Source organism: Piliocolobus tephrosceles, chromosome 7, assembly GCF_002776525.5.
Source record: "Piliocolobus tephrosceles isolate RC106 chromosome 7, ASM277652v3, whole genome shotgun sequence".
In the NCBI taxonomy this organism is placed as follows: Eukaryota; Metazoa; Chordata; class Mammalia; order Primates; family Cercopithecidae; genus Piliocolobus; species Piliocolobus tephrosceles.
In genome coordinates, this window is record NC_045440.1 from 26,165,995 (window position 1) to 26,193,876 (window position 27,882).

Consider the following 27,882-nt stretch of genomic DNA (forward strand, 5'->3'; position numbering starts at 1 on the left):
AAAAAAAAAAAAAAAAAAGAAAAGAAAAGAAAAGAGAAAAAGAAAAAAGAAAAAAAAGGGAGGACCATGAAAAACGGCCTTTATAGTGTCCTTACCCCCTTAAATTCATGTCTACCAGGAACCTCAGAATATGACTTTATTTGGAAATAGGGTCGTTGCAGACATAATTAGTTAAGATGAGGTTATACTGGGGTAGGGCAGGCCTCAGTGCAATGGCTGGTGTCCTTATAAGAAGGGAAAACAGAGACACAGAGATATGAGAGCACCTGTGGCAACAGAGACAGAGATTGGAGTGATGCATTCCCAAGCCAGGAAACACCAAGAATTGCCAGCAAGTACCAGCGGCTAGAAAGGGCCAAGGAAGGGTCCTTCCCCTGAGCTTTCAGAGGGAATATGGCCCTGTGGACACCTTGATTTCAGACTTTGAGCCTCCAGAACTGTGAGAAAATAAGCTTCTGTTAAACCACCAAGTTTATGATGCTTTGTTATGGCAGTGCCAGGAAACTGAAACACACAGACTCACAGCCCAGCAGTAATGTCTTGCACAATAAATATTTGATGAATGAGTGAGTATATGAGATCAGAAGGTGTTAATAATACATAGAAAACAACCAGCCAGCCAAGATCGAGATGTACTGATACCTTCCTCACGCTGGCACTGTCCTCAGAACCTAACCAAACTTGACAGCTGTTTAATAATTCCATGGCACGCATGCAGGGAAAAAAGTAGTCAACAATTCTTCAATTCACAAGTAATACAAATGATTTAAGAAGGACTACGTTTTGTGATCCCAGTTTTCAGACCACAGGACTGAGTCAGAGAACCTGTTGGGAATAGATCAAAGATGGCGCAGAAATTAAGGGCTGAGTCAGGAAGCAAATGTGCTCCACTATCCCTTCCCAGTGATCTCCCCTTAAGGCTAAGGCCAAGGCTGCAGCAAAGGGAACCGGGAGAGGGTGCCTGGATCTCTGCTGCTGGGCTGGATGCCCACCCCTTTCTCTCTTCTCTGCCTCCACCACCCCGGGTGCTCCAGGAACCGAGCTGGTCACAGACGCAAGGGACTGCACCCTCCAATGTCAGCTGTCCCTCAGATGCAGGTGCAACCTGCAGGGGGTCTTCCCAGGAGTCCCTCTTGCCAAGGGAGGATGCTGCCCGAAGACCCTGATTTGGGGCCTCTGGGTGGTAGACATCATCTGAAAGGTGGGCATTGAGTATGGATATCGAGTCTCGGGTTCAAGTCCTGATTCTATTAAATGTGGGTTAAAAAAACATTCCTTTTCGTGCAGTTGTAGTGAGGACTGAGTGGATTCAGTGGCATGATGACTAGAGAAGGGCTTCAAAGCCTTGAGTGAGGGGGGCCATCCCGATCACCACACTTTGCATAATGCCTCCACACTGCAAAAAAAAAAAAAAAAAAAAAACACCTCCTTAGAGCCATTATAGGATGACAACTTCCGGGTATTCCTGGTGCACCTGAAATCACCCTGTGGAGTTTGACTGGCATCCAGGGAGAGGCAGGTCTCAAGAACGTGCTACAGACGGAATTTTTTTTTTTTTTTTTGAGACAGAGTCTGGCTCTGTTGTCCAGGCTGGAGTACAGTGGTGCAATTTCGGCTCACTGCAAACTCCGCCTCCTGGGTTCACACCATTCTCCTGCCTCAGCCTCCTGAGTAGCTGGGACTCCAGGCGCCTGCCACCACACCTGGCTAACTTTTGTATTTTTAGTAGAGACGGGGTTTCACCGTGTTAGCCAGGATGGTCTCCATCTCCTGACCTCGTGATCCGCCCCCCTCAGCCTCCCAAAGTGCTAGGATTATAGGTGTGAGCCAATGCGTCCAGCCGGATTTTTTTTAAACATAACTATGTGGTTATGAGGGTCTTTACTAGAGATTAACTGGGAAGAAGGTGGGGTGGGCAGTAAAGGTGGGCACCAATTCCCAGCACCATCTTCAGATGGTACTGGCCTGACTGACTCAGAAGGGTTGATGATTTGGCCAGAGCCTCGAGGGGCCAAGCCGCCAGCTGCTCCGAGGACCAAGTGTGTCTTTAAATCACTGATGCTGGCCGGGTGTGGTGGCTCAAGCCTGTAATCCCAGCACTTTGGGAGGCCGAGACGGGTGGATCACGAGGTCAGGAGATCGAGACCATCCTGGCTAACACAGTGAAACCCCATCTCCACTAAAAAAAAGTACAAAAAAAACTAGCCAGGCGAGGTGGCAGGCGCCTGTAGTCCCAGCCACTCGGGAGGCTAAGGCAGGAGAACGGTGTAAACCCGGGAGGCGGAGCTTGCAGTGAGCTGAGATCCAGCCACTGCACCGTAGCCTGGGTGACAGAGCGAGACTCCATCTCAAAAAAATAAATAAATAAATAAAATAAATCACTGATGCTGCCCGTAAGTGAAGCAATCTCGGGATCTGACTTTTTAGTGTGTTTACTGACACTATCCTTTCTTCAGAAACCCAAGCTGGAAACCTTGAGCCTGCTCTGATTCCTCTTTCCTGTCTCCCTTTTGCATCCCTTTCTAGCCACACCCATCTGTGATTTGAGGCTTCTCATAAAGGAGGGTACTTCTCATGTCTCCACCTCCTTCCTCACTGCTTCCACCTTCGTCAGGTCCTTATGGCCTGGCTCTGGCCTTTATAAGAACCTCCCTGTCTTGGTCTCTCTCCAGCCCATGTGAGCTTTGCTGTCTGATCAATCTCTCTGAAAAAACAAAGCAACCAAAGGGACTCAGAGTACGGGGAGGCCCCTCACTGCACCACAGGCGCAGCTTCCCCTGCCAAGGCCCCTGCAGATCACTCATGATCTGACCCTTCTGCTGCAAACTTACAGCTCAGTGCTCATGGTCACCAACTTTCCTCCACCTCTGCACAAACGCTCTCCTCATGGAGTCCCTGAACATTAGCCAAATCCTAAGAGTCCAGTCCCTCTTAGTCCTGAGTCTGCCTTCATGCCCACTAATCTGGTTTGGCTGTGGCCCCACCCAAATCTCATCTTGAATTGTAGCTCCCATAATTCCCATGTGTTGTGGGAGGGACTCAGTGGGAGGCAACTGAATCATGGGGGTGGGTCTTTCCCTTGCTGTTCTCATGATAGTGAATAAGTCTCATGAGGTCTGTTGGTTTTATAAAGGGGAGTTCTACACACGCTCTCTTACCTGCTGCCATGTAAGATGTGCCTTTGCTCCTCCTTCACCTCCTGCCATGATTATGAGGCCTCCCCAGCCATGTGGACTGTGAGTCCATTAAACCTCTTTTTCTTTACAAATTACCTAATCTCAGGTATGTCTTTATTAGCAGTGTGAGAACAGATGAATACACCCACCTTCTGATCTCTTAGTGTTGCACAGGCAGAGCCCCCAAATCTCAGAGCTGGAAGGAGGTAGGGAGATCCTTGTGCACAGTGCTCCTGTGGGAGCACCTGGAGCCTGGTCAGGCGGCTGCTGTCCACTCCCTGGTCACTATCCCCCACCTTGAACTGTGGTTCCCAAGGAGGACAGAATCTTCTACAGGGCACTGTCTATGGCCTATGCCTTGCACACCCCGGCACACAATCGGGATCCAAAGAATGACTAATGGGTAGGAGCAGAAGTGCCATGACATCTGTTGTTCCAAGAGGTACCCAGGTGAGCTTTTTCATTTCTCAACTTTCTATACCATCCCATTTCTCATCTCTTCTGTCACCAGTGCAGGCCAGGGCATGGAGGTGGCTGGGACAAAGAGGAGCAGGGTCCTGGGGTCCCTGCTCAGACTCTGCCCACCCATCTAGCCCGCTTCCTTCAAGCTTCCCCCAGTGCAATTGCTCCCACCAGAAGCATCTTCCCAGTGGGATGAAGGATCTGGGGCCAGGCATTCAGGAGAAGCACCAGGGTTTTCCTGGGGATCAGCCAATGGGAGGAAACCCATGCCTTCTCCCTTCCCTGATCCCAGAATACATGACGGGGTAGGGGACTTGCATGGGCTGGAATCCGGGAACTCATGTGCCAAGAGCAAATTATGAGGACAGCTGATGAGCCTGGCCTGGAGCCAGCAGTACAGTCAAAACCACCCCCAGAACCACGCTAACCACAGGGCAGCTGACAGGGTGGAGTGGCTCAGCAAACAGCTCCACTTCCAGTACCCTCAAGTCACCAGGGCCTGGATTCTCAGCCCCTATCACCTTTACACTTTTGAGTGTTCTCTCTTTTTCATCACTTAAGGCATCTCTCTGTGACCCTGAGAAGTGGACGAGGCAGACACTGTTGGCCCCATTTCACAGCCAACTCAGGCCTAGAAAGGTGCTGGGACTGCCCTTGCTATGGTCCTCAGGGCCCCCAGGGAGGGTGGTGGGTGGGGCTGGGGGCAACTCCACCCCCTTCCCAGCGGAGTCCATGTGGAAGGAGAGATGAGAGCTTGGCTCACCACACAATGTCCCAGGGACCTCCGCCCAGGCCACACTCCCCAGTCCTCGGTGGAGCAGAAAGGCCACTTTACCTGTCACTCCACTCAGAGATGTTCCCCATTTCAGCAGGTCCCTACTACCCAGAAGCCAGAGTCCCAGCGTTAGCCTGGAATCCAAAGCCCTGCTCTGTTACGCCATCCCTTTATAAATATTTGCTGATCTGGACTCTAATAGATGTGTGTTTTTTCTCAAAAAATCAGCCTGCAGATAAATCTGCTTTGCAAACTTGTTTTCATGAATCCAGAGATGTATTTTTTCATCCCAGCCGGGTCACTGGATGGTTTTGTGATTTTGGCCAATCATCTCCCCTCTCTGGCCTCAGGATCCTCAAATACAAAACAAAAAGAGTGGACTGGATGATTTCAGATCTATTACCACTCCATCCAAATGCTGTGATTCCAGAAAACCTGCATCCTTGCCAAAAAGAGCCATCTCATGTGACTTTGCTCATGTTTCCCCTCCTGGGCTGCCTCCCCTCTCTGGTTACCTTTCCCCTCCTGGGCTGCCTCCCCTCTCTGGCTGACTTTTCCCTCCCGGGCTGCCTCCCCTCTCTGGTTACCTTTCCCGTCCTGGGCTGCCTCTCCTCTCTGGTTGACTTTCCCCTCCCGGGCTGCCTCCCCTCTCTGGTTACCTTTCCCCTCCTGGGCTGCCTCCGCTCTCTGGTTACCTTTCCCCTCCTGGGCTGCCTCAGCTCTCTGGTTACCTTTTCCCCTCCTGGGTTGCTTCTCCTCTATGATGATCTAAGTTCTCTGCTTCTTTCAAACCCACAGGCAGATTTCAACAGACCTGATTAATGCTAAAAATCCAAAACAGAAAATAGAATCTCCACTGCAGATATTCACAAGAGAGAAACTGGAGACAAAGCTCATCAAAAACTGTATAACAAAGTAAGAGCATAAAAACAATTCGGGTCAAGCTCAGGAATAATGTAAATAAGCTCATATTTGAAAAAATATACATAGTTGAGTATTTGTGACTTCTCAGCCAGGAAAGGGCAAAGTGTGGGAATGTGGTGAGTGTATGTGTATATGTATGTGTGTATATGTGTATGTGTATATGTGTTCACATTATATACGTGTGCATGTGTATGTACGTGCATGTCTGTATGTGTATATGTATATGTGCAAACACGTGTACACATGGGTATGTGTGTTTATGTCTATATGTACAGGTCTATGTATATATATGTGTGTGTATGTTTGTGTACGTACGTAGGTGTGGATGTGTGTGTGTGTTTAAAAACCTTAATAGAGGAACTAGACAAAGCTAGGACAGAAAGGCCACTGCAGACAGCAGTATGGGAATGCCTGGAAGCTTTTCTAGTGACCTAGCCCTTGTTCAAAAACCAGGGTAGAGTTTGGTCTTGTTAAGGCTGCCTGGTAAATACATTCAGATATACCAGCAGGAATCTTTTAAATAATAACCACCAGGCACCTGGTAACAGAGACAGGGAGGCAGGAAAGACCCTAGATGCAGTGGTGATGAGAGCTGGAGGCCCAAGTGCTGTACAACTGTGAAGAGCCAGGAGCCCCAGTGCAGTGATCTGAATGTTTGCATCCCCCCCAAATTCATACGTTGCAACCTAATCACCAAGGCGATGGTATCAGGGGCAGGGCCTTTGAGAAGTGATGAGTCATGAGGGTGAGGCCCTTGTGAATGGGATCAGCACCCTTATAAAGAGGACTCCAGGGAGCTGCTCCATCTCTTCTACCAAGTGAGGACACAGCAAGAAGTCGCCATCTATGAACCAGAAAGCAGGCCCCCAACAGGCCCCAACTCTGCTGGCCCCTGGATTTTGGACTTCCCAGTCCTAGAGCTGTGAGCAATAAACATCTGTTGCTTATAAATGGCCCAGTCTATGGTATTCTGTAATGGCAGCCTGAACAGACAGATACACCCCACAGGAATCCAAAGCTTAAAGACAAGAAAGCGGGACTGAGATGAAACTTTCAGTTCAAGAGAACTGAGTGTAAAACTTAGTGTAAGGACCAAGGAAAGACTATATGGAGGATCCCACCGGCAGAACCCTGGCAAATGAGTGACCCAGGGCAGTTTCAGTTTGAGCCAAGGAGATTGGACTTAGAAACGAAAGAACCCGGATGTGAAGCGCCTGGGAAGGCCTGAGAGGGTACATTAGCAGGAGGCATGGTGACATCTCTAGCTTGGAAAAGGAAGGGACTGGAAAGTGCCCCGAATACAGGGAACGCGATCTCCTCTCTTCACTGCTTACAGCTGGGAAGCAACATGCTTCCGTCCCAACAACCAGGGTTTCTGGGCCAGGCAGAGCCAATTTAGACCTCAGCTTTACCACTCGCCAGCTGTCTAAGAAACAGTGGGAAGGTTATTCAAGCTTCTCATCTATAAAGCGGGCAATAAGACCTTTTTGCAGGATGTGAGGATTTGTGGTCTTGAATGTCTATTTGAGAATTCATGTCGACAAAATGCCTGCCTCATTATAGGTGACAATTCACTGCAATTGCTATTTAATACTATTAGTTAGTTTCTGAACACTAATCCCTGCGAGGGGCAAGGGAGGTCAAGAAAAAAAGAAGACAGGAAAAGCTAAGACCCCAGGGGCATGGATTTGGAAGAAGAAATTCTACCTCCCTCCCTCCTTTGATTTCTGGGATGTGAAGGTTCAAAGAGACCCAGAACCAGGAAACCAAACTGGATAGGGGAAGCCTCTGATTGCCCAGTGTCAAGATTTAATAGTTGCTTTTATAAATATTGAGTGTCAGTTAAGTGCATTGCACTCTTAATGCTGGGGGACACAGAGGCACCCAGATCCAGGTGGACTATGGGGTAACAGAATGAGAACCGGGCATTGGGCTTAAATGTCCTGATCATTGAATTGTACACCTAAAATGGGGGGATTTCATGGCACGTAAATTATACCTTATTAAAGCTGGATCATTACCAGCCATGAGGACTTGAGTAAGGCAGGGACTTCCTCCCTGAGCCTCAGTTGCTTTCCTGCCAAAATCCTACCCCGCCCTCTACAACATCTGCCTTAAACGACCTCATAGATTCTCCTCAGGTCCCATTTTAAAACAAAAGAGGGTACACAAAAGGGCTATGTAAACTGGAGAGGACGCAGAGGGCCCCATCATTACATGTTCGCTCTGATAAATGCAGAAACTCAAAAGAAGGAGACTCCAGGGAGCTGGAAAAGGTTGGGAGGTTCTTGGAGGAGGTAGGTTTGAGTGACATCCTGGAGTATCAGCAGGATTTGGGTGGGCGAGGAGGAGGAGGAAGAGGGTAAGGCAGAGGAGGAGGAGGAAAAGGAGGAGGAGAAGGAAGACGAGGAGAAAAGGAAGAAGGGGAGGAGCAGGAGGAGGAAGAGGAGGATGAGGAAGAGGAGGGGGAGCAGGAGGAGGAAGAGAAGGAGAAGGAAGAGGAGGAAGAGGAGGAAGAGGAGGAGGAGAAAGAGGAGCAGGGAAGGGAAGAGGAGAAGGAAGAAGAGGAGGAGGAGAAAGGGTGGAGGAGAAGGAGGAAGAGGGTAAAGAGGAGGAGGAGGGGAAGGAAGAGGATAAAGAAGACAGTGAAGAGGAGAAGGAAGAAGAGGAAAAGGCGGAGGAAGGGAAGAAAGAGGAGGAGGAGGAAGAGGAGGAGGAAGAGAAAAGGAGGAGGAGGGGAGGGAGAAGGAGGAGGAGAAGGAGGAACAGGAGGGGGAGAAGGAGGAGGAAAGGGAGGAGGAGGAGAGAATGGAGGAGGAGAAGGAGGAGAAGAAAGAAGAGGAGGAGAAGGAAGAAGGGGATGGGAAGAGGAAGAAGGGGAAGAGGAGGAGGAGGGAATGGAGAAGGAAGAGAAGGAGGCGAAGGAAGAGGAGGAGGAGGAGAAGGTGAAGGAGGAGGGGGAGGAGGGCACTGCAGGTGGAGGAGCCTCTGGAGCACATCTGTGACCGTGGGGAAGGTGAGCTGTGCTTCCAGGGCAGTGACGAGATGTGCCCCCACTAGACTGGATGCTTCACCCACGGCAAGACCATGTATGACCCTTGAGTTAAACAATTAAACATTATCAGAACATCACATGTTTCTGGTTTCTCTTGAAACACAGGCAGACCTTGCGAACCTGGGCCCACCTTCCAGCCTGGCAAAAATGAGCTAGACCGGCCATAACCCCTGACACTCCCCTGACACTGCAGTCTCTGCTCCTTGACATTGCTCACTGGTCCCTGAAGCAGTTCTCTCTGTGCCCCTGGCATGAGTGGCAGTGGAAGAGAAGGCAGGCAGGACACGATAGGGAAGCAGTGGGAAGTACACTAGCTCTGGGATCAGAAAGGCCGGCGTGTAAATGCTGGTCCATCACCTCCTGGCCCTGTGGCTGCGGGCAAGCTATGGAAGCTTCCTAAATCTCAGTGTGCTTGTCAATAAAATAGGGAAAACATCACTCCCTTGGAGAGCCATTGTTTTCAAAAGATGCCCACATGAGATACACCTGGCATAGTAGGTAACACATACTAGGTGCTCACAATGGTATTACTTGTGCTGATGGCAGACTAAGGAATTTCTAAGGAACCCAGTGGGCCTTGGGGAGCCACAGTGGGCTTTGAGCAGGGGGGCGATGTGGGAGAAGTGCATTTCATGAAAGGTGTTTCTGATGGTGTGTGCAGCAAGAAGGAATGGGTGGAGGGAAGGGGACCAGTTTGTCAGGAGTGAAGAAAGGGAGTTGGGTCTCTAGGCTCTATCATTTGTGGGCCCACGGCACGAGTACAATAGAGGCCCATACATTTTTGCATTTTTGCCATTATAGTTAAGTTTACAAATGGGCTGGCATGCCATAGTCCCAGCACTTTGGGAAACCAAGGCGGGAGGATCACTTGAGGCCAGGAGTTCAAGACCGGCCTAGGCAACATAGCAAGACCTTATCTCTAAAAAGTAAGAATTTTTAAAAACTGGCCAGGTGTGGTGGCTCATGCCTGTAATCCCAGCACTTTGGGAGGCTGAAGCAGGAGGATCACGTGAGGTCAGGAGTTCGAAACCAGCCTGGCCAACATGGCAAAACTCTGTCTTCTACTAAATATACAAAAATTAGCCAGGCATGTTGGTACACACCTGTAATCCCAGCTACTCAGAAGTCTGAGGCAGGAGAATCGCTTGAACCTGGGAGATGGAGGTTGTAGTGAGCCAAGATCATGTCACTGACTGACTAGCCTGACTGACACGTCAGACTAGCCATGACTAGCCATGTCTAGTCAGACTAGCCATGTCACTAGTCTGACTGACATAGCGAGACTCCGTCTCAAAATAAAAACAAAACAACAACAACAACAATAAAAGGTAGCGCGGCATGGCAGCATGCACCTGTAGTCCTAACTACTTGGGAGGCTGAGGCAGGGGGATCACTTAAGCCCAGGAGTTCAAGGCTGCCGTGATCACACCACTGCCCTCCAGCCTGGGTGACAGAGCCAGACCCCAACTTGAAAACAAAAAACCAAAACAACAACAACAAAAAACCAGTTACAGGGCACCTGTAGTCCCACCTACTTCAGAGGCTGAGGCAGGAGAATGGCACGAACCCAGGAGGCGCAGCTTGCAGTGAGCTGAGATTGCACCACTGCACTCCAGCCTGGGCGACAGAGTGAGACTCCATCTCAAAAAGCAAAAACAAAAACAAAAACAAAAACAAAAACAAAACAAAAACAAAAAACAAAAAACAGTTACAAATGAAGCCAACAGATCGTTCAATGAAATACGTTCTTTTGCCTAAATGAGTAAGTCTTTTTAAGAGCCTAGAAGGCCAGGTTCAAGTTTGGAATTCTCCAACTCCAGAACTCCACCATGGGAATGACACTAGAGGAACCCTTCTCTACTCCCGGCCTGAGCCCCTTGTTCTGCCCCCAGCCTCAAGCTCTTGGAGGCTCCAGCGCAGCCATGCAAGCTCTGACCACCAGGCTCCCATTAGCCACCGCTGGGGCAAACTCTCACACCTAGAAGAGTGGCCACTGAGTTTGCTCTCTACCCGAGGGAGGTTTATCTGGGAAGAGATCTGTGCAAGCCCTGGAAGTGAGTACATGCCACCTGGGCAGAAAATTCCAGAGTCCTGTAGGGCAAGACTTAAAAGAGAGAGTATGCGCTAAAAGAGAGAGTATAGGCTAAAAGAGAGAGTATGGGCTGGGAATGGCAAGTGCACTTGGGGATGGGGTAGGGGTGGGGTACTCCTGGGTCCTTGGGGAGGGGCATGCAGGAGGAAGACCCCATCGGGAGGGGCCCTGGGTGGAGGCAGCAAGGGCCTGGCGGTACCTTTGGCAAGGGAGATGTTCCGCAGCGCGATGGAGTGCTCCCAGTCCTTTAGGCGCAGGTCCTCGGTGACCGCGTTGAGCATGGCCAACTCCTGCTTCAGCTGCAGCTCCATGCCCACGTGCGCCAGGCGCAGGCGGCGCGTGTCCTCGCTGGCGTTGCTCACCAGCACCCGCAGGTCCTGCAGCCGCGTGCGGTGGAGGGCCACGTCATAGGAAAGGCTGTGGTTGAGGCCGCGCAGCACGCCGCCCACGTCGGCCAGCTCCTCGCCCAGTACGCCCACCCTGCGCGCCAGCCCGTCCAGCAGGCCTGCGTGGCGCCGCAGCAACAGCTGGCTACTGTTGCTCTCCACCTGCAGCTGGTACAGCTCTCCCTGGGCCGCGTCGCTCTGCTGGCCCGTGCGGTCCCGCAGCAGGGCCACTGCCTGCTCGGTCTGCACCGCCTGCGCCTGCAGCCCCCACAGCGCGCCCTCCAGCCTCTGCACTGCGCCCGCCAGCGCCAGCAGCGAGTCCGACTGGTTCTGCAGCGCGTCCTGCACCTTCCACACTTGCTCAGTCAGGTCCGCTTGCAGCGGAGCCTGCAGCAGCCGCAGCTGCAAGTCCCGGAAGCTCTCATTCAGTCGGTTCACATTGCGAGTCAGGGCCTTCAGGTCGTCAGGGGAGCTGCGCGGCCTGGACACTGCGGAGGTGGAGGAGGGGAGACGTGAGCACCGCTGGGGAGGAAGGCTCGGGTGACAAGAGGTGAACCCAGCCAGAGCCTGGCATGCAGTAGGTGCTCAATAAATGATAGATGAATAAAAAGCAGAGGTGGTGGCTGAGCGCTTTACTAGATCCCAGGCCTTGTGCTAAACCAGTGGTTCTCAAACCTGCCTGCACATTAGATCACCTGGCTAGGTGTCTCACCTGCAGAAATTGTGATTGCATTGGTATGGGGTGTGACCTGGGCTTCGGAAGTTTTAGAAGACCCAGAAGTAATTCTAAGTTGCAGACAAGTTTGTGAGCTGCTGTTCTAGTGTAACTATCATGGGTTAATTCAGTGGGCCCCTATGAAACTGCCACTTGTGAATGTCGAAAAGCAGTTGCATGTCAGCAGTTTCATGTAGGTCAGCTTAAGATGTTGGGTGGTGTTATCCTCTCAACTTTAGGGGGTAGGTACCTGCTGCAATCTAATATGCCCCCCAAAATTCGTATGTGGAAACTTAATCACCAAAGTCATAGTAAGAGAGGGGGTCTTTAGGAGGTGATTGAGTCACGAGGGCAGAGCCCTCACGTATTAGATAAGCGACTTTATAAAAGACGTTCGAGGGAGCTGTTTGCCCTTCCTGCCATGTGAGGACACACAGAAGGTGCCATTCATGAGAAACAGGCCATTACCAGACATGAATCTGCTGGTGCCTTTATCTTGGACTTCCCAGCCTCCAGAACCATGAGCAATACATTTGTTGTTTATAAATTACCCAGCCTACAGTATTTTGTTACAGCAGCCTGAACAGACAAAGACAGTACCATTCTTATCCCCTTTTATAGTTACAGCTATTAGCATTGCCCAGGGTAACAATTTACAGCAAGTAAACCCTAACTAAGATGGCTTGCTCCAGGACTGCCTAAAGGAAGAGCACCCCAGCAGCAGACTCAGCCAGGCTCAAGGCCACCGTGTCTATTTTCTGGCCTCCTGAGTTCAGGGCCCTTTCCCTTCTGCTCATGTGCCGTGCCAACAGCCTGTCTGGGTGTTCTCGGTGTGTTCTCACGACTTCTGATAAGCCATGGTGTCTCTTGGAGCCCCAGGGGCATCATGAGAAGGAACTGACACGAAATTATCAAGCTTTCCATTCTACAACAGCCCTGTCTCAATACTTGTCACCCAATCAGAGTCCATGATTGGACAGACACAATCCAATGAAGACTGCTTTTATATTGACATGCTCCTCTGTGTCTTCTACTTCTTTGTGTTGTTTGTTTGTTTTGAGACAGAGTCTCACTCTGTCGCCAGGCTAGAGTGCAGTGGCTCGATCTTGGCTCACTGCAACCTCCACCTCCCAGGTTCAAGCGATTCTCCTGCCTCAACCTCCCAAGTAGCTGGGACTACAGGTACATGCCATCACGCCCAACTAATTTTTGTATTTTTAGTAGGGATGGGGTTTCACCACGTTGGCCAGGATGGTCTCGATCTCTTGACCTCGTGATCTGCCCACCTCAGCCTCCCAAAGTGTTGGGATTACAGGTATGAGCCACTGCACCCAACCCTACTTCTTCTCCTAGATCCCCTATTTCCTCTTCAGCAAGAAACCCATCCCAGTGATCCCCTACCCCTTTCTCTTGGAGGGTTCCCTTTTCTTGGTTACAAGCAGCTATTGCACAATACTAAGAAGAGTGATGTGTGTCTGCATCATTAGAATCTAGCATCCTTGTATCTCCTGGGAGGTCGTGGACTGTGCTGACTCAGATATGCTACAAATCCTGAGTAGGGATGTCTAGGGATGCTCATTGTCTGTTAGCTGTGTCCTGTCCACAGCTGTTCCCCACTCTGCTCTGCATACCAGAGAAAGGGAAATAAGACCTGGTGGTGGGATAGGTAGGAGTTGGGGCAAATGAGGCACAGAACAAATTCTGCCTTGAACATCTTGGAGGTAACCAGGTAACCTGGTACACAGCTTGTTCAAACAATGAGAAAAATCAGATGGAATAAGTTCTCATCCAGAACTTCACATTGAGAACGGGAGATATAGGTTGTGAGGGCTCTCGAGCCATGGAAAGACCAGCTGTTACAATCTTTCAGTGATGCTTCTGGAAGCACATGGCATTTGTGGTGGCCACCCTACCCTGGAGGAGATAAGTCATTCCAGCTTAGGCTTAGAGGCTCACAGGGCTGAAGGGGTCTTGGAGCCTTGCCTTGACTTCTCCCCTACCCAGCACTTTAATCTAAGAAAGTCACATTGCAAAGGGGTCCCGGCGCCCCTGCTTATACCAGTCTCTCCATCTTCAGTTAGTACTGACTGTCAGAATTTTCTGCATTCTGTTTGGACTTAAAATTTGCCTCCCTGTATTCAACTAGGAAAAGAGGAAGTCAAATTGTCCTTGTTTGCAGATGACATGATTGTATATTTAGAAAACCCCATCATCTCAGCCCAAAATCTCCTTAAGCTGATAAGCAACTTCAGCAAAGTCTCAGTATACAAAATCAATGTGTAAGAATCACAAGCATTCCTATACACCAATCATAGACAAATAGAGAGCCAAATCATGAGTGAACTCCTATTCACAATTGCTACAAAGAGAATAAAATACCTAGGAATCCATCTTACAAGGGATGTGAAGGACCTCTTCAAGGAGAACTACAAACCACTGCCCAACAAAATAAAAGAGGACACAAACAAATGGAAGAACATTCCATGCTCATGGATAGGAAGAATCAATATCATGAAAATGGCTACACTGCCCGAGGTAATTTATAGATTCAATAACCATCCCCATCAAGCTACCAATGACTTTCTTCACAGAATTGGAAAAAATTACTTTAAAGTTCATATGGAACCAAAAAAGAGTCTGCATTGCCAAGACAATCCTAAGCAAAAAGAACAAAGCTGGAGGCATCATGCTACCTGACTTCAAACTACACTACAAGGCTACAGTAACCAAAACAGCATGGTACTGGTACCAAAACAGATATATAGACCAATGGAACAGAACAGACACCTCAGAAATAACACCCCACATCTACAACCAACAGATCTTTGACAAACCTGACAAAAACAATAAATAGGGAAAGGATTTCCTATTTAATAAATGGTGCTAGGAAAACTGGCTAGCCATATGTGGAAAGCTGAAATTGGATCCCTTCCTTACACCTTATACAAAAATCAATTCAAGATGGATTAAAGACTTAAATGTTACCTAAAACCATAAAAACCCTAGAAGAAAACCTAGGCAATACCATTCAGGACATAGGCATGGGCAAGGACTTCATGACTAAAACACCAAAAGCAATGGTAACAAAAACCAAAATAGACAAATGGGATCTAATTAAACTAAAGAGCTTCTGCCTGGCAAAAGAAACTACCATCAGAGTGAATAGGCAACCTACAGAATGGGAGAAAATTTTTGCAATCTACCCGTCTGACAAATGGCTAATATCCAGAATCTACAAAGAACTCAAATAAATTTATAAGAAAAAAGCAAACCACCCCATCAAAAAGTGGGCAAAGGAAATGAACAGACACTTCTCAAAAGAAGACATCTATGAAGCCAACAGACACATGAAAAAATGCCCATCATCACTGGTCATCAGAGAAATGTAAATCAAAACCACAATGAGATACTATCTCATGCCAGTTAGAATGGCTATCATTAAAAAGTCAGGAAACAGCAGATGCTGGAGAGGATGTGGAGAAATAAGAATGCTTTTACACTGTTGGTGGGAGTGTAAATTAGTTCAACCATTGCGTAAGACAGTGTGGTGATCCCTCAAGGATCTAGAACTAGAAATACCATTTGACCCAGCAATCTCATCACTGGGTATATACCCAAAGGATTATAAATTATGCTACTATAAAGACACATGCACATGTATGTTTATTGCAGCACTATTCACAATAGCAAAGACTTGGAACCAACCCAAATGTCCACAATGACAAACTGGATTAAGAAAATGTGGCACATATACACCATGGAATACTATGCAGCCATAAAAAAAGGATGAGTTCACGTCCTTTGCAAGGAAGAGCTCTGGGGGAAATGAATCCATAACACAGTCACAGCCCAGGTAACCACAGGAATTGCCCGCTGGAGAAATCATCATCAGCCAGGATCTGATTCTAGAACCAGTGTGTCTCTCCAATCATGGAACCTGATTGGGTGACAAGTATTAAGACAGGGCTGTTGGAGAATAAAAAGCCTGATAATTTCATGTCAGTCTCTTCTCATGATGCCCCTGGAGCTCCAAGAGACACCACAGCTTATCAGAAGTTGTGAGAACACTTTGAGTTTTAGTTCTCAAACTGGGACCTTGAGTTCTGGTTTTCAAACTGGGACCTCGAGTGGCTAAGAGTAACAGTGCAACCTCCCAGATTGAAGCCCCAGGGCTGATTCAAGGCCACATCTGCCCAGGGCCAAGATCCTGAAGTGGACAGTTTTCTTCCTTGCCACTGTCTTCCCCAGCTCTCCTAGCCCCTCCTTCCCTCTGTGGGGGTCCTTAAGCCCAGCAAGTCCTTTGCACCCTGGGAGGTCCCAAGCCCTGCCCATCTGCTGCCTCCTCACCTACCAGCTCTGGGCCCTGCTCCCTGAGCAAGAAACTGAACTGAAACTTGGTCCATATGGGGACGGCTGACAATCAGCCACCCCTTCCTAGAGAGTTCATTTGGGTCTTTTATTGCTGTTCATTGCACAACAAATAGTCACATAAACCTAAACAAGGGAAAATTCCTCCACTGTCCCACAACAGAGCACACTGGTTTCATTTTGTTTTTCTAACTCTGTTCATATGCATATTCAATCTTTATAATTTCATTTCTGGGTTTTTTCCCCACCCATTATTATTGTTATTCTACTGTAATCATTTTATAAGCATTTTTTATCCTCTTTTATAACTATGATTTTGATGAATGCCTATGAGTTCCTCAAGGGGACAAATTTAATTTACCTGTTCTTTTACTGTTGAATCCTTTTTTTCAATCATAGTAAATAAATGCAGAAAGATTCCTCCCCTTCCCTTTGAAATTTTTCCTAATAATACATTTCCAGAAGCTGGATTAGTAGGTCAAAAGGCATGGACATTTTTATGACTCTTAAAAATTCCAGCCAAACTATTTCTCAAAAAAAGTTATACTAATTTATATTTACATTACAGATTTTAAAATGTGCTGAGTTCAGTGCAATCTCACTGAATTATTACAATTTTCATGTTGTGAATTTCATAGATACAAAATGGTAATGTTATTTTTATGTGAGTCTGTTTGTATTTTAGAAGCGGCCTTTTCAAGGTGATGCATCAGCTCATAGGAATAAGATACTTCAGGTACCTGGGATAGTCAGAACAAAAATTATTTGGGGATAAATATTCTTTGGGCATCAACTTGCCTAGGGCAGCCTCCTTTTTTGGGATCATTTGCACATCCCAGAAATGAATTATGTCCTTCCAAGAGTCACAGCGTGTTCTCTGCTCACACACCACCACCATCCAGCCTCTTTCCTCATTTAATTCCTTCCAGATGCTTGCTGTCCTCAAGAGGGAATAATTCTTAGTTGAGTGTGACTCTCTTAATTCATGTTTATGCAAACAGTTCATTTATCTCTCTGCCTGACCTATCTACTTTTAATGTGTTTTAATTATTCTTCAACTTTATACTTTCACAAATGGGAAAGCAAATCATAGAATAGTGTAATACCAAGCAACGTTCCCTGAGTATGTGCCAAGCACTGTTCTAAGTGCTTCCCATATTACTACACTTAATCCTATCATAACCCTATAAGTATTGTTAGGAACCTCATAGTTCAAATGAGGAAACTGAGGCACACAGAGGTTCAGTAACTCACAAGGTCTCATTGACAGTAGATAGTGGTGACTGACCATGGGCTCGGCAGTTTGGTTCCAGAGTCCCCAGCTCTTGCCCCACTTTGCCAAACTGCTGAAAGGGTGGACATAGAGAACATACTTGTCTTTCTCTCTCTTTCTTTTCTTTTTTTCTTTCTTTATTGAGACAGAGTTTTGCTCTGTTGCTCAAGCTGGAATGCAGTGGCACGATCTTGGCTCACCACAGCCTCTACCTCCTGGGTTCAAGCAATTCTCCTACCTCAGCCTCCTGAGTAGTTAGGACTACAGGCACCCACCACCACACCTGGCTAATTTTTGTATTTTTAGTAGGGATGGGGTTTCGTCATGTTAGCCAAGCTGGTCTCAAACTCCTGACCCACCTAGGCCTCCCAAAGTGCTGGGATTATAGGCGTGAGCCACCATGTCTGTTCAAGAACACACTTTTTAATGGTCAGAGACACAATAAGATAAAATAAGCTTTTAAGGGAGTGAGTTCCTCATGATAAACCCAGGCTGGGGTCAGGCTGTGTGGCAGAAACCATGTAGAGATTCAAATTAAGACTCTGACTCAGTATTGATTACTGAATACTAATGAATGTTATTAGCATAGTAGTGTAATCATCTGTGATTAATGTATTAATGTCTGTTGCAGGCCCTGGACTGAGCTAGGTGGCTTTCTCCTGCACATCCCCTATGACCTTCTCATCTGCACAGCACTGCCTCCCTACCCACAGCCCATCCCAAGCCTGCTCCCTCTTCTCTAATTGTCCTTTATGTCCATGAAAAAAATGGCATAAGATCAGGATGGTCCATATGTGATCCAACTAGATAGGCTGCCTTCCCTCAATACATCAGGTGTCCCTACAGTGCCAGCTGGGTAGGTGCGTGTGTATGGGAGGGAAGATGGAAGCTAAGGGTCCTATTTGAGGTTTAGCGACCTAAACCTTGGGCACTGGTGTGAATCATAACACTTTATCTTTGCAAAGAATTCTGCATCCATTGCCTCACTTAATTTTCAAGCTGACTAACCTGGCAGGTAGGGGAGCAAGTATGCTGAATCTCATTTAAGAATGAGAAAAGAGAGGCTCAGAAAGTCAGGAGATTGCCTGAAGCATGAAACTGGGGTGAATTTGTGCCATCTGTCCCTTACCCTGTCCTCCAAACCTACTGTGGGATGGTCAGTCACATGGCAAACTCCAAGCAGGGGGAGCAGGAAAGGAGATGACATTTATTAATCACCTACTGTATGCCAAACTTGGCTATATTCTCTTACTAGAAGTTGCTTCCTCTACTCTTCCCAGCACACTTAAAATGTAGAAATCGTTATGCCTGTTTTCAGGTGGAGAAACCCAAGAAGGCAGCAGAGCTCAGGCAGGCTGACTGCTCCATCTCCGAAAGCCCTGCTGCCCACCACTTTCCTCCCTCACACGAAACAGCATGGAGCTCTTTCTCCCCTCTTTCTTTCTAGGAAGCAATGGTGGAGTGCACATTGCCAAATGCCCTACAATCCCATGGTATGGTCCCCCCAATCCTGCAGGCAGATGGTATCACCACTTCACAGGTGAAATAATCCAAACCAGAGCAATTCAGTAACTAGCTTGATATGGTTTGCCTGTGTCCCCATCCAAATCTCATCTTGAATTTTATCTCCCACAATTCCCATGTGTTGTGGGAGGGACACGGTGTGAGGTAATTGAATCATGGGGGCAGGTCTTTCTCACGCTATTCTCATGACAGTGAATAAGTCTCACGAGATCTGATGGTTTTATAAAGGGCAGTTTCCCTGCACAACTTCTCTTCTCTTGTCTGCCGCCATGTGAGATGTGCCTTTCACCTTCCGCCACAATTGTGAAGCCTCCCCAGCCATGTGGAACTGTGAGTCTATTAAACTTCTTTCTTTTGTAAATTGCCCAGTCTTGGGTATGTCTTCATGTGCAGCGTGAAAATGGACTAATACATAGCTCAAGGCCACCCTACGAGTAGGAAGTATCTCCAAGCCCATGTCTCTTCTGTTGCCCCATGCTCAAGTCCTGCCTTCTTTTTAGGCTAATGACATGGAAAGAAGGAAGGAAGGCGAGTATCAGACTTCACAGAGCATCACATCTAGGGCAGAGTGTCAGAAAGGATGGGGCGGAATGCCACTGCAGAGCAAGCATATCAATACAAGTGCCAAGAAAAAGGGAGGGGCCTTCTTTCAGGTGGCGGGCAAAACCGGGTTGCATTTACAGAGGTCTGGATTCATGTGACTTTAATGGAAAATTCACTTAAAAGCAGAACATAATATTCATTCAGAATCTGCAAGAAAGAAGTTAGCGGTAGAGCTCTAGGACTTCGAGTGATGTGCACAGGAAACAATTAGGGTTTCCCTGACCCCGGGATGCTGGAGAAAACCAGGGCCTGCACTCAGGGTGTGTGACCAGTGCAGTCACACAGGGTCCCCAGCTGGGGGTTTAATTCTCCGCTGTCACCCTCCTAAAACTGGTGATGAATTTATCTCTGAATTTAGCCTGTGCTGGGGATGTGGACCCCTGGCTTAGGTGCAGTCCCACCTCCCACCACCCCAGAATGGGGTCCAGCCACCCAGTGCCTCACCCCTCTTCTCTATCCGCAGTGACAGTGATCAGGGTCAGGCCTGGTATGTGTGATGAGCCGTAGGGTAGGGCTCCAGTCACCTAGAAGTGTCTTGACTCTGACTCATGAGTGTCCCTATACCTGGGAGACAGCAACAGTGACTGGTTGAAAGAGACCATGGCAGCAAGGAAACAGCTTTTTTCCTGCTTTTTGGACAAAGAACCCTGCATTTTTATTTATTTAATTATTTTACACAGAGTCTCGCTCTGTTGCCCAGGCAGTGCAGTGGTGCGATCTCGGCTCACTGCAACCTCTGCCTCCCAGGTTCAAGCAATTCTACTGCCTCAGCCTCCCGAGTAGCTGGGACTATAGGCGCGTGCCACCACGCCTGGCTAATTTTTGTATTTTTAGTAGAGACGGCTTCACCATGCTGGCCAGGCTGGTCTCGAACTTAAGTGATCCACTCGCCTCAGCCTCCCAAAGTGCTGGGATTACAGGCATGAGCCACTGCGCCTCAGTCAAAGAACTCTGCATTTTTAATTCTTTAAATTTTGTGTGTGTGTGTGTGTGCAATGGACTCTCACTCTGTCACCCAGGCTGGAGTTCAGTGGCGTTATCTCGGCTCACTGCAACCTCAGCCTTCCTGGGCTCAAGAGCTCCTCCTACCTCAGACTCCTTAGTAGCTAGGACTACAAGCGTGCACCATCACATCCAGCTAAATTTTGTATTTTGTGTAGAGATGGGGTTTCACCATATTGCTCAGGCTTGTCTTGAACTCCTAGACTCAAGCAATCTGCCCACATTGTCCTCCCAAAGTGCTGAGATTACAGGTATGAGCCACCACGCCAGCCTGAGAACCCTGCATTTTTGCTGTGCATGGAGCCCTGCAACTTACGAAGATGGTCCTGAAAAAAACTAACTATTGTCGATCTTCTGTGACTCAGATAGCAACTCTGAATAAGCAAATAAGCAATTCCAGGGGGAGCCTGTATTAGTCCTCTCTGGCTGCTGTAAGAGGATACCACAGACTGGGTGGCTTAAACAACAAACGTTTATTGTTTTGCAGTTACAAAGGCTGAAAGTCTGACATCAAGGTGCCACCAGGCTGGTGTCTCCCGAGGCCTCTCCTCCTGGCTCACAGGATACCTTCTTGCTGTATCCTCCCATAACCTTTCCTCTTGGTGTCCCTTCTGATTCTTTTTTTTTTTTTTTTTTTTAAGAGATGGAGTTTCACTTTTGTGCCCAGGCTGGAGTGCAGTTGTGCAATCTCGGCTCACTGCAACCTCCGCCTCCTGGATTCAAGTGATTCTCCTGCCTCAGCCTCCCTAGTAGCTGGGATTATAGGCACCTGCCAACACACCCAGCTAATTTTTTTTGTATTTTTAAGACGAGGTTTTACCATATTGGCCAGGCTGGTCTCGAACTCCTGACCTCAGATGATCTGTCCGCCTCGGCCTCCCAAAGTGCTGGAATTACAGGCGTCTGCCACTGCACTCGGCCGTCCCTTCTGATTCTTATAAGGACACCAGTCCTGTGGGATCGGGGCCCTCCCTTATGACCTAATATAACCTTAGACCCTCCTTAAATTTAGGCCCTGCCTCCAAGTACAGTCACATTAGGGGTTAGGGCTTCAACATGTGAATTTTAGTGGGATACAATTCAGCCCATAGCAGGGTCCTTTAACATCCCTGGTTAGCAGGATGGGTTCCTGCTGCCCTCCCGGAGTGCAGGGGTTGATTTTTAGGACTAGCAGATGTAATCTACTCTTTCAAAATATTAGACAGTGACAAGTGGTTAGAACAGGGCAGATATGGCTGGGCACAGTGGCTCATGCCTGTAATCCCAGCACTTTAGGAGGCTGAGGTGGGTGGATCACCTAAGGTCAGGAGTTTGAGACCAGTCTGACTAACATTGTGAAGCCCCACCTCTACAAAAGATACAAAACACAACAAAAGTTAGCCAGGTGTGGTGTGCACACCTGTAGTCCCAGCTACTCAGGAGGCTGAGGCAGGAGAATTGCTTGAACTTGGGAGGCAGAGGTTGCAGTGAGCCAAGATCATGCCACGGCACTGCAGCCTGGGTGACAGCACGAGACTCCATCTTTAAAAAAAAAAAAAAAGAGACAACAGGGCAGATTCATAAGATTCATGTAGTGAGTGCACTGTAGGGCCCATTTTTAAATCTGTAACATAAATATAATAAGTAATTTGGCTGAAATATTTAAGTCATAAAATGTTCATGCTTTTTGACCTAATTCAGGTTGTGGAAATGTATTATTATTAGGAAAATTTTCAAAACAGGGGAAACCTTTCTGTGTTTATTACCATGATTGAAAAAAAATTCAGGAATAAGAGAATGGGTAATTAAATGTGTCCCCTTGAGGGACTCTTAGGCAGTCATTAAAATCATAATTATGAAAGACAGGGAGAAGATGGGAAGATGCTTATGAAATAATAAGTAGGGGAAAAAACCCAGAAATCAAAGGATAATTTTGATTTTTTTTTTTTTTTTTTTTTTTTTTTTTTTTTTTTTTTTTTTTTTTTGAGGCAGAGTCTCGCTCTGTCGCCCGGACTGGAGTGCAGTGGCCAGATCTCAGCTCACTGCAAGCTCTGCCTCCCGGGTTTATGCCATTCTCCTGCCTCAGCCTCCAGAGTAGCTGGGACTACAGGCGCCCGCCACCTCGCCCGGCTAGTTTTTTTTTTATTTTTAGTAGAGACGGGGTTTCACCGTGTTAGCCAGGATGGTCTCGATCTCCTGACCTCGTGATCCGCCCGTCTCGGCCTCCCAAAGTGCTGGGATTACAGGCTTGAGCCACCGCGCCCGGCCCGATAATTTTGATTTTGATGCATACGGACAGAGCTAGTAAAAGAAAATGAAAAGGAAGCCAGTGTGCTCTGTGGTGGGATGGTGGAAGAATTTTCTCGTTTATTTGGATTTATGTGAATATCGGTTGTGTAATAAACAGCAGTAAAATGAACTTTCTGGGAAAGGGCAGCTGATTGCGAGCCGTCTCCATATGGAACCAAATTTCGGTCCAGTTTCCTGCACAGGAAGCAGGGCCTAGAGCTGGTAGGTGCTGAGGAGGTGGCTGATGGGCAGGCCTGGGACCTCCCAGGGTGCAGAGGACCAGCTGGGGCTAGCTGAGGAAAGGAGGGGCTAGGAGAGCTGGGAAGACAGAGGCAAGGAAGAAAATTGCCCACTTCATGGTCCTGACCCCAGGCAAATATGGCCTTGAATCATCCCTGGGATTTCGACCTGGGAGGTCACCCTGTTTCACTCAAGATCCCAGTTTGAAAACCAGAACTTACAAAACTCGAAGTGTTCTCACATGTGGTAAAAAGCTGTGGTGTCTCTTGGAGCTCCAGGGGCATCATGAGAAGAGACTGACATGAAATTATCAGGCTTTCCATTCTCCAATAGCCCTGTCTCAATACTTGTCACCCAATCGGGGTCCATGATTGGACAGACACACTGGTTCTAGAATCAGATCCTGGCTGGTGATGATTTCTCCAGTGGGCAATTCCTGTGGTTACCTGGGCTGTGCCTGGGTTATGGATTCATTTCCCCCAAAGCTCTTCCTTGCATTGACCACTCTTCACTTAACCTTCCAGAGTGGAGCAGTGGCATGAACCCCTGAAGCAGGGGGCAGGAGGCATGGCATTAGGCAGGTCACTTACACTCCTCTGGCCTCAGTCTTTTCATCTCTAAAATGGGAGAGATATCCAGTTTACCAAAGACTACATAGACCCAAGTCAATGGCTAAAGTCTGCAAAGCCCTGATGAAGCTGCCCAGGGCCCAGTTTGGGCCATCTTACTAGAAGTCTCACGGCCAGCATGAAGGAGATGACCCTTCCATCATACTTTGTCCAGTCTGTTCACACCTTGGAAAACTTCATTTTGATCAAGCACCACCTCTTAAGGGAATGTTGACAACTGGAGTCTCTACTGACAGATTGCCAGCAACCTCCAGAAGCTAGCTGGGACTCAGGAAATCGATTCTCCTGGAGCCTCCAGAAGCAACCAAGGCTGCTGACATCCAAGTTCTGATTTCTAGCATTCTGACCTGGGAGACAGTACAATTCTATTGTTGTAAGCTGTCTCATTGGTGGTAATTTGTTAGGCAGCCTTGGGAAAGTAAAACAGGTATCCAAAGCTTGGCAGTTTCTTTTGACTCAAGGAACAGGCCTGGGCAGGAGACCAGTGTCATTAAAGAAGAAGTCACAGCATCGCAACCCAGGCTGCTTAGTGGAGATGGAGAAATGGCCGACAGGGTTTAGCAAGAGAAGAGAATGGGGTCTCAATGAGTGGTTGGAGCACAAGAGTCTTGAGCCAGGTAGGTGTCACCCATAAAGACTATCTGTGGAGTGAGAACATCCCAGCCTCTAGTCTGGAGTCTGGGAGCAGGTCTCTATGGTCTAGGCTCTCAGAGAAGAGCTGCTAAGAGCAAGTAGGGTAATAACACCAAAGCAGAAAAGTCAATCCTGGGGCCAGAGGCACAAAGGAATGGGAAGGCTGAGACCCAGGGAGTGGGAGAGGGCTCAGGATCCCAGCACTGCCCAGCCAGGCCAGAGGACCCGGGAGCACTCCCAGATCCCTGCGCCAACAATGACACGTTTGGATTCTAGAACCAGGCTGTTGGCCCCACCCATTCCCAGCAGATAGGAGGAGAGATGGTTAAGTGGGTCATTCAAACAAATACTGCCTGCTCTGGGCTGCATGGAGCCATGGGGAAGGGCCAAGGCAGGAGAAATGAAGAGCCAAGAAGGGGAGGTCCTGGGGACATTCATTAGCACCCAGAGAGGAGGGCAGCACATTGGTAATTTTTCGATAAGCCCTCCTGTTTTTTTTCTATTTAAAGAACCACATGCCCTGGTTTCTAGCTCGGCAGGAAACATAAGATAAATATTTACAGGCTGCAGGCTGACTTCTCCCGGATGCCTATGCCCCACCAGCCCCTGCCCAGAATTAGGAGCCCAGAGCTTTCAGCTGCAGCTTGGAGCAGCAGGAGACCCCTTTGAGAAAGAGCCAGAGACACTTTCGCTCCCTGCACAGGTGACCCATGAGGTTCATTGCAGGCACCATCTGGAGACTCATCTGCTGGGGGCTCTAGGGCAACATGGTTGCCTACATAGCTATGGTACCCAGAATGCCTCCCTGAGCTGACCCTGGTCACTTCAGAGACCAGTAGGACAAGGAAAGTGGCCAATTCTAGGTCTTACAGGCAGGGTCCAACAAACAAAGCAAAGGATGAAGCAGGCAGATCACTTGAGGTCAGGAGTTTGAGACCAGCCTGGTCAACATGGCGAAAACCCATCTCTACTAAAAATACAAAAATTAACCGGGCGTGGTGGCACACACCTGTAATTCCAGCTATTCGGGAGGCTGAGGCAGGAGAATCGCTTGAACCCGGGAGGCAGAGGTTGCAGTGAGCCAAGATCACGCCACTGTACTCCAGCTTGGGTGACAGAGAGAGACTCTGTCTCCAAAAAAAAAAGATGGGCTGCTTCACCCACTGGAATGGTGGATTGGCTGCAACCCAGATGCCCATCATCTGCAAATAAACCCTGTCTCTGGCACACTGATGAGCACAAACTGTGAACCCGTGGAAGCATGGAACACACACTGTGCAGTGGCCAGCTGATGGTCATGGATTTCCATATTAGGATGGCCTGTCAGAACTTCAAAGGAAGAAAAAACCCACCAATGTATTTATTACCGTGCCCACAGGCGGGGCTGGCTACTTTGTGCCCTGGCCCTAGCATTCCCTATCGGTAGTCTAGGCAGAGTCTCTGACACCTTACTGCTGTTTACTGTGTAAATGGGATCCAAGATGAATTCTAAATCAAAAGCCTCCTATTGAGAATATTCCCGGATTCCCATTTTGGAGGCCAGAGTGTCTGAAATCATTACCAGCACTGCCAGAAAACCAAGAGTTTCAATGAAACTCAGTCTCTGTGAATTTATAAGTAGCATTTGAGACTTGCTGTTTTGAGTAACACAGCAGCTAACACAGAACCTTGAACCTGGTAGGTGATCAGTAAATAGTAGTGAAAAAACTGTAGTAGTACAAAGTGAATGGTTGCAAAGGAAAAACAAAGTTCCAGGAGGTGTAACCCGGTAGTGCTCACCCCAGCTACACCTCCAACCTCCTGCTTTCTGTCCCCAGCATGTGTGGGACTTCTCAGAATCCTGGGACCAACCTGGGACTCACCTCTGCATGACCTTCACCCTCTGGGAAGTCCCGACCCCCAGGGAAGGAGTGGGCAGGTGAGCGGTCTCCCCAGACAACTCAGGCCCCTGCTGCACAGTTCCCGCGTCCTGCGGGGATGAGGCCCCAGTTGCCACAGTGGGGACCAACTCCAGGACACATGCTGGCATTTGCTTTTCCTCCTTCCTGATTTCACTCTCTCCAAGTCCCTGACTCCTGCTGCTCGAGACTCCGTCTCACCAAGAATTTCCAAGGCCCTGGCTCCGGCTCTGATTTCCGTAGAAATCCCAGGCTGCCATCACAAAATATCACAGACTGGGCGGCTTCCACTGGAGACATTTATGTTCTCACAGTTCTAGAGGCTGGCAGTCTGAGCTCCAGGGGTCAGCAGGGCTGGCTTCTCCTGAGGCCTCTCTCTTTGGCTGGTAGATGGCTGCCTTGTCTCTTGCCCTCCCACGGTGCTTCCTCTGTGCAAACACATCCCTGGCATTTTCCTGTGTGTCCTCATCTCCTCTTCCTATAAGGACACTGGTCATATTGGATCAGGGCTCACCCTAATGGCCTCATTTTCAGTTAGTCACCTCTTCCAAGTTCCTATTTTACAGTCACAGTCACATGCTGAGGTACGGGGGATAGGGCTTCCACGTGTGAATTTGGAGACGACACAATTCAGTCCATAACTAGCGGTTAGGGAGGACTCTTCCTTTTCTTTTTTGAGACGGAGTCTTGCTCTGTCGCCCAGGCTGGAGTGCAGTGGTGTGATCTCGGCTCACTGCAAGCTCCGCCTCCTGGGTTCACGCCATTCTCCTGCCTCAGCCTCCCAAGTAGCTGGGACTACAGGGGTCTGCCACCTCACCCGGCTAATTTTTTGTATTTTTAGTAGAGACGGTGTTTCAGTGTATTAGCCAGGATGGTCTCAATCTCCTGACCTTGTGACCCACCCGCCTCGGCCTCCCAAAGAAGGGAGGGCTCTTCCTAAAGATGAACTGGAAAGAAGTTGGGGTGGACAGTAACGGCGGATGCCGATTTCCAAGCTGTGGTCATATCATTATACTGTCCCAGCCCACTCAGAAGAGCCTACAATGAGCCCAGGCCATGGGGTTCTTCTAGAACCAAGCACTTCCTCAAATCACTGATGCTGCCCTTGGCTAACACACGTGCAGGCGCTGATGATTCAGTTTAGAAACTTAAAATGTCCCGAGGGGCACAGCAATGTGCATATACTTATCACTTCTGAACAGTGTACTTACAAATGTTTGAGGGTGGATTTCTTGGTGTGGGATTGTAACTATAAATTTTTTTTAAATCTTGTGGGGAATCTTCTCCATACTTTCATGGGGTTTGTTGGTGTTTTCTTGCAGTTATTTCTAGAAAGGGGCCCTGAAAGACTCCCTAATCGAATATATCTGTGAAGAAATAAAACCCCGTCTGACAAATTTAGACTCTGTTCTCAAACCTCACATGCCTGTTTAGAGAGAAATGATTTGCCCTGTAGTAGATGTTCACTGACTTTCCCAGACCCCTTTCTTTGCGTTTAAGGGAAAATCATTGACAGGCAATGCAGAAAAGTCTCTGCCTACAATGAATCTGTACATGGAGAGGGATGGGCGTGAAGCTGCTCTTCTACAGCCCAGAGCTGACCTTATCTCCAGCAGTTTTTAATCTATGTGAAAATTAAAGGGGAAAAAAATTCCAGCTTGCTGGATTTCACTTTGTACACACCCTTTTATATAAATGTAGCACCCGCCCATTGTAAACCAGTAACTCCTTTCTGGAACCTCATTTCATCACTGAGCCAGCAAACTGGCCATATATATTTTAAACACAAATAAGTGGTCTAAACTTTATTTTAAAAAAAATGAGATCGTTTCAACGCTTCTTGCAGAGATATTCTCTGT

The 27,882-nt window shown here is 48.1% G+C and overlaps 1 protein-coding gene across 1 annotated transcript in view; it reads right to left on the minus strand.

Annotated features, from left to right (window-relative positions):
• Nucleotides 1-27,882, minus strand: part of SCARA5 (scavenger receptor class A member 5) — a 124,378-nt gene that overhangs the window by 42,428 nt on the left and 54,068 nt on the right. The window contains exon 4 of the mRNA XM_023216804.3: nt 10,684-11,358. Within this exon, the coding sequence (XP_023072572.1) occupies nt 10,684-11,358 (675 nt within the window). The remainder of the gene's footprint in view (nt 1-10,683; nt 11,359-27,882) is intronic.